The sequence below is a fragment of the Cryptomeria japonica genome, chromosome 11 (assembly GCF_030272615.1).
Source record: "Cryptomeria japonica chromosome 11, Sugi_1.0, whole genome shotgun sequence".
Taxonomy (NCBI): domain Eukaryota; kingdom Viridiplantae; phylum Streptophyta; class Pinopsida; order Cupressales; family Cupressaceae; genus Cryptomeria; species Cryptomeria japonica.
This window is the reverse complement of record NC_081415.1, coordinates 118443953-118457068: the sequence shown is the minus strand read 5'-3', so window position 1 is coordinate 118457068 and position 13116 is coordinate 118443953. Positions and strand designations below refer to the sequence as shown.

Here is a 13116-nt window from a genome sequence, read left to right as displayed (position 1 = left end):
GAGTCTTCAAACCTTCACAAGTGAGTTTTCATAATCTTTGTATTGCCCTTTAAGACTTGATTTGCTTTCTAAAAGGCACTTTATCATTATACATGCAGATCTTAATGATGAATATGCTTGAAGCTTTTAAAAGATAAAGATCATCTCTTGATGCTATCGACATGATTTCCATAGACAAGGAATCTAACATGTACCTTTCTTGATTTGAATTGGAAATAAAATTTTAAATGCATTTAAGGCCCAAGACCGAATTGAATAATAGTTACCTATGAGTCAATCCAACAAACAATTGAGTTTAAGATTTATGAACATTTATATACAAATAAGTTCAAAATAAAATATGAATAAGGGGTTTTACACATATATCTAGTATTAATGACCAAGTGTTTGTGTAAATTTTAAATGAATTATTGGGACAAAGTAAAATTTCTTGTACATATTTTCATTTCAAATCCTTTTAGATTTGAAGCAGAAAAGTTAATAGTGTTGTTTTATGCTATCACACATTTTTTACTCTTTATAAGCTTCATTAATGGATATGATATGATTGCCACTAGTTTCATATTGATTATATACAACATACATCAGCAGGATGGAAGATGGTAGGCTAGCATTGGAAGAGTAGTTGTAAACAAAGATCTATATTTAAAAACATATAGTATGTTTGCTCTCCTTCTATGTATATAACAACTACTCCTATATGGTTTTATGATAATGGTACTATATTTTTATAATATAACTCTTCAAAGCAAACCATTGAGACATTAGTGTTTTTTCCATTTCATGTTCTCACTTGATTGAGTTAACTTGATAGGTACACAAGAAGAGGTTATTGAAGCATATGACACTGCTGCCATCAAATTTAGAGGCCTTAATACTGTGACAAATTTTGATATGAGCAGATATGATGTGAATAGTATAATTGAAAGTAGTACATTACCCATTAGGGGAGCTGCAAAATGGATCAAGGAAGCCACTATATCTTATCTAAGTGTCAAAGATCGTCGAACAAATGAGGACATGTATTCACAAATCACACACACCTTAACCAGTTGCACCAATGCTTATGCCAATTACCTGAGTGGGCATACAAGATGGCCTATGATCACATTTGAACAACATGCATTCAATGTGATTTGCAATGGCTCAGTTGGAATTTTGTAAATTTTATAATAGAATAATGAATATGACAGTTTCGATAGAAATATTTGAGGGGGCGTAAAATGATCCTATCTAGGGGAAATGAACTATCCTATTTTATTTTTTTGGGTTAGCCAACATTCAACTCCAAATGCAACCATTGTACAAACACATTTTTGTACAGTGAAACAAATTATTGCTTATGGAAGTGTATGCTTGATTTCTTGGGAGGTTCTATCTCTTCAAAAAGTTTCTTTAGTTCATATTTTGATTCTTGTGTTCTTATGTTTGGGAAATTAGTGACAATATTCAATAATGGTTATGCCAAATCCATGTTATGTTTTTTTGGTTATGGAGGAACTCCCACATCATTGTGTAAGATACAAAACATTGGAAATAATTACAATTAATATGGTATTTCTAGTTAAGTTAGTTTGTTATGCTACTTTGTTGAGTGTTTTGTAAGAAAAAAATATTGAAAATAATTATAGCGAATATTGTATTATTGCTATTTGGAAACATTGAATGTTAAAAACCACACAAAAAATAATAAAGTAAATTATTTATTTTTTTAATAAAGTGTTTTATATTGTCTCTAGAGAGACAATAATAAGGATTACATACATATTGTCTTGAAATAGACAAAATTGAAATTGTCTCTAAAGAGACAAAAATACTTCTGTTTCATATTATCTTAATAGAGACATTTTTTTAAGACAATAATTCGAGACACTCACTTAAAGACAATACACAAGTTTTTTTGGTCTCAAGTTAAGACAATTTACTCAATAATTGTCTTAAACCCCTCTCTATGTAGTATTGGTCATAGAAACAGATTGTAGAAGAATAGTGAAGGGAAAATTGATTCATTCTAGTGTCACTTTGTGTTCTCATTAATGGTGTCATATATATATATATGAAATATCATGGTGTTATAGTTTTCCCTTGAAATGATACATTAATCTATGTCCCCTACCTTAAAGTCTAAATGAGTTGTTCATTAATTGTCATGAGGTACTCTTGAATCAAACACTAGAAGAACAACTTTGACATAAGTACTCCTATATTTATCTATCCTCTCCCTTAATATCCACATTGCAAGGAGGGTGTCAAATGAAGATATTATAGAGTTTCCTATATCAACTATTCCATGTCAATAATTATGTAGATGACATTGAAGCTAATTTATTAGATTGACGTTAATCCTTATTCCACAAATTTTTAGATAGATTGAAGCATCTATAATGACTTATTGAAATGCATTCAAATTGAAACTATATACTTAAGATACATAAATTACACATCATTTTACTAACCTTGATTTTAAGTTTATTTTATCATGACCATAATCGATTGAAGACAAACTAAAATTGAGCCAAATAAGAAATTTTATAATATAAATTTATCATTCTACATTAAACTATGACATTAAAACACTCAAATTCCACTTTTTGAACAAAACTCACTTTTGGACAAAAACTTAGTCTAAGAGGTCATCCTCCATTGATGGACCTCAAAAAGCTTAAAGATCCAAAATGCTCAAAACAAAAATATGAGAAAATCCATTGGTCTCCATGCACCCAACAATACAAAAATGCATTCAAAATTCCCTTCCCATAATATAATGAAATTTTAGCAGCATTTCCCCATATAAACCCATAATTTTCCAAATTTGAAACATAAAAATAATATATACTTTCAAAAGAAGATCTTAAAAGAGGGAGAATGCTTAAAATCACACTAAAATCCATTTGCAACAAATTTTAAATCAAAATATGAGGACATGAAGAAGATATGTGAAGCCCTACCTCATTTTTTTTTTCCAAAATGAAAATGCAAAGAACTCCCAACATACCAAACAAATTTGCACAATTCTTGTATAGCTTGAAGGCCTCCTAATTCCTACTCCAATGCAACAAACTTTATTCAAATCCACCCACAAACCACTTCATTCTTCAAAATCCAAAAATCAAGCAAGAAGAGGGTTTTTCTCTCCAAAATTTGGCTAAGTTTATTTGTTGTTAAAAAAAATAATATTGCTAAAATAATGAAATGTTTCCTCTCCTTGATTTGGGAAAACTCCTCCCTTTTAAAATAAAAATCCTCCTTGATTTGGAAAACTCTCCCTTTTAAAATAAAAATCTTACCTTCATGCATTTCATGATTATTCCCTTCATGCCTTTCATGTGTTATTCCCTTCATACATCTCATTCCATGATTATTCCCTTGCCTTTAATGTGTTATTCCCATCATGCATTTCATGCATTATTTTTTTTTTTTTTTCACTTTATAATAAAATATATCATTTTAATGAAAAGTTTTAGTTTATAATTCAAATTACCTTCAATTACAAACAACTCCTTATAAGCCTTTCTACTTTTAGGCTTGCAGCTTCCTCAGTCTTCAATGGAAAAAAAAAAACATGTAATTACAAATATTTTAAACATAAATATTGCTATCATATTCTGCTCCGTCTCTACATTTCCTGGCTCTTTCCATTCATTTCCTGTGGTCTATCATCTGCGTAGCAGCAACAGTATTTTATGCGTCCAAAGAGGCATTCTCCATTCCCCTCACAGCTGTAAACCTCTCTGTTCTTGGACAGCAATCCCCTCTTTTCTCCACGCAGTCTTAATTTCTTATCCTTTCTTCCTCCACTGTTTGCTGCACCCTACATTTATACATAGTGTCTGCAAATAAAAAATAATTTAAAACAATTTATTCCAGCACATTCCCTCTTTGCTTATTGCTGCACACAATCCCCTCCAGCATGCTTGTATAATCAACTAAAGTCTAAATTTTTAAAGGCTAAAAAAAACTTCACTCTATGAAAACCCATTTAATTCCTACACCCTTACTCATTTCTCCTTCCTGCGTTCTTTCCTTGTCTTCTTGAGCTGCCCACCTTATATCTCTTCTTTAGCGCTACCCTCTGGCCTCTTTCCAGCTACTCTAGCCCTATTAATCACTACTGTGTGAAATCCATTTATTCCCATACTGAGAATCTTTGTTTTCCTCTGAATGACTTTTTCTTTCCTTTCCAATCTTGCTTATTTTTTACTCTTCCCTTCCTCCTTACGTAGCACTTGTTCTTATCAATTTTAATGTGCCTTTGATTTCCTACATAGTCCCTACAGCTTCTCCACGTTTCAATTTATTTTAAACTGCTTAAACTGATTACTTGTATTTGTAATACCGCAGGTAAAATTGATAAATTTTAATTTTAAAGTGAAGTGTACAATGTCCCATTTCACCCTGGTAGTAGAAATCTCAGACAAAAGTTACTTTTGCCTGGATGCTCCTGCATCAGGTACACACAATGTCTTGCAGGTCAATTTCATGCAGCTAACTAGCTGGTAAGGTTATTAAATGTGGAGTGATCAATATTTAATAATAGAACAATTTCCAGTCCATTATGTCTAAGGCTTTGCTGAAAGACTTGCTAGAAGTGAATTCAGTCCTTGAGCTATGTCATCAACTTTTGAATGCAGACTAATTTGTTTTTTTGTCGAATGGAGATGTTTGTAATAAAAAGGCTAGTTTACTTTGTGGCTTGAACAAAACAAAATGGGAGAACATCGACAAACGGTTGCCCAGTATAGGGATTATTTTCAATTTTCATTTGAGATTTATTTTGTTCTAAAGATGCTTTTCATTTAGAGGGATTTATTAGGTACTTGCTGATATCTGTGAGATTTACCCTCTTTTGAAGATGTTTTCAAAGTGAGATAATATCTATTGCCTATGAATATGTCCAGTATAATGGTTTTATTGTTGATGATCTTGGTATACTAGCTATGTTCTTGAAACATAATCAAATTTGACATTCTTGTAATTAAAATCCATAGAAGAATATGCTAGTCTTTGATGATTGCTGAATACCCATGAGCTATACTTCTAAATTACCTTATCACTTGATAAAAGATGAGCCTGCTCCCCTATTCTTATTTATTTCTTTTCTCATCACTTGCTCCATGCTTTTTGATATAGATCTAAGTGAGTTTCTCTAGTTTTTTTATTAATCAAGTCTATGATAATTACCTTATCACTTGATAAAAGATGAGCCTGCTCCCCTATTCTTATTTATTTCTTTTCTCATCACTTGCTCCATGCTTTTTGATATAGATCTAAGTGAGTTTCTCTAGTTTTTTTATTAATCAGGTCTATGATTTTAGTTCGCTAATATCAACTTCAGAGATTCTTTTTCAATAGTCATTTCTTTAAATTTTTTGCTTAAATGTTTTCGTTCATAGGTCATTGCTCTCTGAGAGAGACGTTAGACTCAATCTATCGTCTTCCAGATAGATTAGTGTGTCATTATAATCCTATAGCTCTTCCTTCACAAATACAATTGTTACACAATTCTATGAAATTTTTCCTTTATTAAGCTCATTTTGTAGTTTTACAACTGTGATTTCAGGTTCTCCCTTACGTGTATCCCAGAAGGTCCATTTTAGCCATTTTTACCTTTAGCTATTTAGTTTCATTTATTGATTGATTAGAATTATTTTTTCACTCTACTTATTTCATTGCATAAGACTTGATTATTGTGTACCAAAATCTTTGTTTCATTAAGCTTTTTCTGTAGCTTTACAACAGTTCCTTCCAAATTCACCTTACATGTATCCCAAAAGCAACCATTTCAAAGTTTTTTTACATGTAATTCTTCATTCCTGTTATTCAAATCTTTCAACCAGTCTTCTAAATTTGTTTGCATGTCTTAGTTGAACGCATGCTTCTTCATATTTCCGGCTCACCACTCTTGTTTCATTGAGCTCAATTTGCAGCCCTGCAACTCCGACTTCCAATTTATCTTAGAAGAATCCCACAAGCACCCACCTTCAGATATTTTTGCCTTCAATTCTTCAGTCTCAGCATTGCATTATTTTACTATTTTCCAATTCACCTTTTTATTTCATTAATTCTGTTCACAATCCTTCACGTTCTTTAAACAAGATTCTTGCTTCATTAAGCTCACCTTCTAGCTGTACAACCCTTCCTTCCAACTTCACTTTAAAAATGTTGGGCAATAATCTCTCTTCAGAGATTTTATCTTGTAATTCCTTAATTCTATTGCTAAATTCTTTCAACTTGTCTTCCAAACCAGTTTTTTGATGTCTTTGCTTAGTGCACAGTTCTTCACATCTTTGGTTGATGTCTTTGTGCTATGTTTCATAAAGCTCATTTTGTAGCCCTGAAACTTCCAACTCCTCCTTACAGGAATCCCACGACTTCTTATCTTTAGTCATCTTTGCATTCAATTTATTGGTAGTATCATTTATTTTTTTTGAGCTTGTTTTCCATCCCAATTTTTTATTTCCTCAGTTGACTCGACAATTCCTGGTGATTCTAGTTTGATTTTCTTGCTTCAAGAATCTCATTCAGCAGCTCTGCAACTTTTTCTTTTAAACCTGAGATGAATGTTGAAAGCTGATATGGTGCTCTATGTTTTGATGAACGTTTTGCTTGAAAAAAATAACCAGCTGATTCGAAACAAAGAAACAACTATAACAAACTTCTTTCAGTTTCAATAAGATGCTGAATTAGGGTTTTAAGATGCTGGAAATGGTGGATGAAACTCAAGAAAAAAGTAAAACAGTCAAACCCCAGCACCGAAATTCACTGAATAACCTTGCAGAACAGAAACAAAAAAACTGCAAATTGATGTTTTAGAAAGCCCGGTAAGTGCCAATCAGGTCGAAGGAAAAAGAGGAAAAGAAAAAAAAAGGTGTTGGTGCCCTTCGGAATGGAAGAAAACTGTTGAAACTGCAATGTCGAACTTCTTCAACATGCTGGGACCTATGAATTCAGAAACCTAGCAAGAAATATGTATCAGAATGTTGCAATAGCAATTGTAAAGAATGGTATGTTTGATCATGCATTTCTAGACATGGTACCTATTTGTTCAAAGTTTTTTCTTCAAAACCAGTTGGCCTTAATTTTAGGTGCCTTTCTTTCCTCAATTTTAGGTGCCTTTCTTTCCTCTGACAACTGACTAAGAACAGAGAAGGGCACCATCAAAATACCCCTTGCCACTTAAACACTTCACAAAAACGTCTCAGGCATAAGTCCGTGTTCACATTCCTCGTGAAAGCGTGCATTTTCATCAGCTCTGGTACTTAAACCTTGAAAACTGTCACCTGGTCACGGACTTCACCTATTTGTCACTCAACTGTAATGAAGATTAACTAGACACACACTTGTGTCACTTAGATGCATTTTTGGACACTCTAGTGTGTGTTTCAATCGTCATTGCCAATTAAACATGAGTGTCCTTCACATCCCTATCATTTACCCTTCATAGGTGCACAATTTTACTATGTCCGTCACTTAGGGCTGGCAGAAATCATTTGGGCATGCACCTTTGTCATTCCAAGTTCTTAAACTTATCATCCAAGGCTTAGGCAAGCGAATTCAACAAGTCTTCCGATCATTTCCAAGCGTGCGGCCCAATTCTTTTTCGTAGACACATCTTTCATACACTTCTGTCGGCCCTCTTCCCTTAAGCTGTCTAATTCTGCCATTTGAAGACTACTTTCTGCTACTGAATGCTGTTTGTTGATGCGATGAAGAAAGAATAACAATTTCTAGTCATATAAATACGTACATAATGTTGCAAACAAGGATAAGTCAGTCCTAATCTTACGCAGGTCGGCCCTCATGGGCATTTGGGCTTAAATCAACTCAGACCAATCTCAGGTGCCTAATTCAGTTAACATTATATCACAAAAGTTGGTAGTTCTATGGTCTAGGTAAGATGTTTTTACAGATCTTAACATTCTATCCTTTGTCCCCTCGTCCTGTTTGATAATTAACTTTTGCAAACCAAAAATGACAAGAAGCTGAATTAATAAAGCCAAGTATGATCCAAAATATGTTATTCATGAAATGCTTCTAGTCACAGGATATGCTTGAATCATTTCGACTGTGGTTCTGCAACCTTAAAACCCTTTGTCCATCTGAGCGAGGCTTTAAGGAGACAATGCTAATTTTGAAGTCAAATGAAGCCCGACCATTGAGGATTCGCGAAATGCTCCCAGCCAAATACATGAGAGCTCCTAAGTTTGCTCAATTGGAAGATACATGCCCAAAACATGAAGCAGAGAACTGAGAACATGCCATCCATGGAACTGATGTTATGTAGATCACAAATGTGCCTATCTGCAGGATATGCTCAAGTCATTCCAATTGCGAGTCTGCAACCATACAATCCTCGTATTATCTAAGCAAGTGTTAAAGAGGATGTTGAAAAAAATCTTCAAGTCAAAAGTGACTTGACCCATTATTGATCATCGCATGCTTCCAGCTTAGTAAACAACCTCTTAAACTTGTACAACAGAAAGATGCGTGCCCAAAACATAAAGCAAAGCCCCAAGAATTTACCATCTATAAAATTTTAATGGTGATGTCTAGATTGTTGAATAGATAGAAAGTTGTTTAGGATTAAATTTTCTATAAGATTTTTTATTCAATTTTTTGGATTGTGATCCATCATGAGGATAAAGAGAGCCAAAAGAATCATAATAGATATAAAGTTACAGATCCAGAATATAAAAAGAAAAGGAAGGTGAAAAAAGGATACAAGAACAAAAAGACCTTTAAAAATTAAAAGAAAGACCAAAAATAAGAAAAAGAACAAATAAAAAAAAAAATTAAAGAAAAAACAAAAACATAAAGAAACCAAAACCACTTCAATCAACAAATGGCCCCTACCATGTGCATAGTTAGCCATCCTACATCATATGAAAACCCATGTCAGAATTTGAAGCCAGGCATCCAAAATTGCCATTCACAAGATTTCTCCTTAAAAAATATAATATTCATCAATCTTGTAAATAACTTGCAATTCTCTACTGATCTCAAATTATTACTAACCTACTTCTAAATCAACAGCAAATAAATTTTATTAAATCATACCATAGAAAATAATTTTATTAAATCATACCAAAGAAAACAAACACTTATCACTCTCTGACACAAACATTTATCACCCTGTGACACTGGATTAGGTAATGTAAATTTGCATTCCTTTTATACCATTCACCTCATTCTTAAGCGAACGCAACAACATCGAACCTATAATATCAAATATTTTGCTTTTTTGAGGCTTTCTGTTTTAGCGCAGAGACAAAGTCGTGCATGTTTGTTCGGTGAACTTGGCAATCATCCTTGGTCAGGAACCTGCTAATCTCTTCAACATTGGATTTAATCTTATTGCCTTCCTCCTCCACCATCACAACTCGGACAGCTCTAGCGATATCTTCCTTGGTAAAGGAACCATCCTCCTCATTTCTCCTCACCTCCTCTCCCACCTTGAATTCCTCAGAGATCAGCCTGGCATTCAAACCTTGGTCATACTGCATTGGAAGAGCGACGAAGGGAACTCCAAATCTTAAACCTTCTGTAATAGAAGTCCACCCACAATGTGTAAGAGATGCTCCCGTGGAAGGATGACCCAAAATGTGCACCTGTGGAGCCCACTCTGTTACCACAAGCCCTCTTCCACGTGTGCGAGCCTCAAATTCTGGAGGAAGCGCAGCCACATCATGGCCGATGAGAATACACAGGAATGGGATCTCACTTTCTTCCAACCCTAAAACTAAAGCGGTGACCTGATGGCGGGTGAGAGCACATTCGCTGCCGAAGGACGCAAAGACGACTGAGCGAGCCGGTTGTTGGTCCAGCCAGGCCAAGCACGGGTCAGCAACCGGCCGCGGCGGTAAATCGTGCATCAGAATTCCGACCGGAAAGACGGGCCGCCCGGTGCTTGCTTCAAAATATTTTGCAAATTTACCTTCCAATTCTAGGTCAGTATTGCACGCAGCTGCCCAGCTCTCCTCCACAGCGATGGCACGGCGGTCCATGAAGGTGATGCCCTCACCGTCTTGCTTGTTCTGGTACGAAAACAGGGTCTTCCGCGCTTCAAAGAGTCGGCGGCGGACGGCCGATGAAGGAAACCCTAGAGGCGGTACGGTCAGATCTTCTGCCTTTAGGATCTGTTGCAATCGGTGCCTGTAATGCCCTGCCGTGAAACTCATGCTCGCGGCGGTTAGCACCACGAAATTTATTGCTGGAATTCCAAGCTTGGCTGCAACCCGAGGAGCCCAGTACTGCACCATGTCATGTATCACAAAATCAGGGGAAAGCAATTTCAGTAGCGTTTCGAAAGGCTTCTCGCAAAGATCTAGGGCTTTAAAGAGTAGCGGTATTAGGTTTAAAGCTCCAATCTTGGATAAATCTGAGGTGGACTCAACGCCCGTGGGCAGACCAGCGACCGCAGGCATGGGTAACTGCACTAGATCAATTTCAGGCGAGGGCTGCAGTTCTGATATTTGGTGTCTAATCCTTTCAATGTTTAGCGGAGTGGAGAGAAATGAAATTTTTAGACCATGACTCTGGAGGCTCTTGGCCAGCTCTAGAAAAGGTGTAATGTGGCCGTGGGCAAGCCAAGGAAACATCAACACATGAAGCTGGCGCTGATCCGCCATTTTCTACAATTGCAAACTAGTTGCAGCAACAAACTCATCCCTAATTGTTCCTTTATTTGAAAGGAACAACCTTTCAGAAAAAAATCTATGGCTGTTCTGTTCTGCCAGCCGTACTCATGCAAGACAATTTGAGAAATTTCGTCCATTCATCACATTTTACCGTCGTCACAAAAATTTTCCCTGCCAATTTTCCCGTTTATTGTATGAAAAGCCAGTAATTTTCTCGTAAGTACATCCCGATCTGTACATCCCAATCTGTCCATCACCGTCTTTTTGCTTATTTCTTTCCGTTTTGCCTATTCAAACATATTTTGTTGAAATTATTTATATATATATATAGAGGTATATATAAAATTATGTTTAAAATGTAAATAGTTATAAAGTTTTATTGGTGTAGAAATTATAAAATATTATAATATAATAAAAAATTATATATTTAAATAAGTTATTGTTTAATTTTATGTATATATATTAGAAATTATAAGTTAGATATTATATTGCATATAGTTTTATTTTTGTTACATATGTTTGTAGTATAAGATAATAAAATTATATATTTAAATATATTATTGTTTAATTTTATGTATATATATTATTTTGCTATTAGATGACATGTTTTTATTTGAAGTAGATGTTCTATAGAGAATATCTTATACTTTATGTTTTATAAATTATTAAATGCAATTTAAAAATTAATTGAAATTATATATAAAATGTATAAAGTTAATTATATATTTAAAATCTTTTAAATATTATTTTTATTTATAAGATTATTTTGTATTAAAGATATTTTAACAAAATATATATCATAACAAGTATTTCAAGATTGTAAGAGTTAACTGAGTGAAAATGGCTCTGTGCATATACCCGTGAAAATATCCAAATATCGAGCAACATAAATGGTTCTTTGGGCAAACGAAATACATGGTTTTTGCTTGCAATTTGGGGAACTGGGCTTCCCTCCCTTAGCTGAAATCAGAATGGTAGACGGTGAAATCTAGGAGATTTCAGAAGGCAAAAAGAAAGGGCTTACCAATTTATTCTAGGGTTGGAAGAGGTTTCAGAGGAAAAAAAAATACCCTCCGCTTGGAAGGCTCTTACAGGCCTGCCATCTCCAATAGATTCACCCATTTGTAGAATATTGAGGGATGTTTTTCAAAACCGGTTCCTTGGAATAAGCCAAAAAAAAAATATTAATCTTTTAGACAGCTGGAAATCTGGTGTTAATAATGCTAGGCCTCAGATATCTGAGTAGGGATGTAAGAAACCCAAATCTCTGCTTCCTTCCAAATCCACAGAGGTGAAGACAATTTTGGAAATAAACCCTAAATCAAAAAAAAAAAAGGATGTACTGGAAATCAATGATAGTCTGGTGGAAAGGATTCAACAAACATATAAAACTTTCGGGGTTTTTGCTAGATGGTGTGGACTTGGAGTCCTGACAGAGGTAATTGTGGATTGGTTCAAATCTTCCTTCAATCGGATAGCGAGTATTGCTATCTTGTCTGAGGGCTTTCTTTATATTGATTGCGGAAATGCCAAGCATAAGAGTGAATTCTTAACAGGTAAATCTCCGATTTTTAAAGGATATGATTTTAAATTTTTAGATTGGCAACCTGCTTTCAATCCATGTAAATTGGAATCATTTAAAGTAGATAGACTAGTTTTGATCCCTAACTTACCAGTAGATTTAATGGATAAAGAAATTATTAGGAAAATAGGTAATCATTTAGGAAAATTTGTAAGGATTAGTGACAAATGATGGATGTATTCAGACTGGGTATTGATAGTTAATATGGATATTAATGTTAATTCACTCAGCCCTATTGAAATTAGAACTAGGGAGTTGACTTTCTTAATTCACCCCGAAATTTATAGAGGGGTTTTAGATTTAGATTTAGCAGATAAATCAATCTCAGTGGTTTTGCCCTTTCAAAAGAACCCTAAGGAAGGCCCTAAGATGGATATTTGTTTCAATACGAAAATGGGAGGGTTTGTAATCAAGGATAGCTTTCCCCCGATAGGGCAGTGTGATGAGGTAGAGGATGGGGAAATTGTGGGTGATTAGAGCACTGTTGAGGGAGTGAATTCTTCTCCCTTGCTATTCCATGTGGCTATTTTGACGGATGGTGAGGGAAGGGATACTGACACAAAGGAGGAGATGAGCATTTGTGCTAATGAGGAGGTAGGAATGTAAAGATTCAAGAATTTATCTAATGATAATAAGGATGAACTCAATCATGACAGCGCTTTTAATGCCAGGTTGCTGTTGAGGTGGGGGATTTGAATCCTATTCCTGATTAGGATGTTGGTGTTGGTTCCCCCCAAACAATGGTGGCTCCCGACAGATTGGAAAAGGTTGAACAAGTGGAGGATTTGGATCATAAAGAAAAAGGAGGTGATTTGCATTAACAACTATTTATGCGACTCAGTTACTGAGGATATCCTGAAGAATCTATTGGATGAAATAGCTGATATAGAAGAGGTA

The 13116-nt window shown here is 34.7% G+C and overlaps 1 protein-coding gene across 1 annotated transcript; it reads right to left on the bottom strand.

Moving 5' to 3' along the window:
* Window positions 1-9025: 9025 nt before the first annotated feature.
* LOC131041105 (putative UDP-rhamnose:rhamnosyltransferase 1) lies at window positions 9026-10861 on the bottom strand. Its single transcript, XM_057974082.2, has one exon. It carries the CDS (start codon window positions 10626-10628, stop codon window positions 9225-9227), a length of 1404 nt encoding a protein of 467 aa, XP_057830065.2. The 5' UTR covers window positions 10629-10861; the 3' UTR covers window positions 9026-9224.
* Between the last annotated feature and the right edge of the window lie 2255 nt (window positions 10862-13116).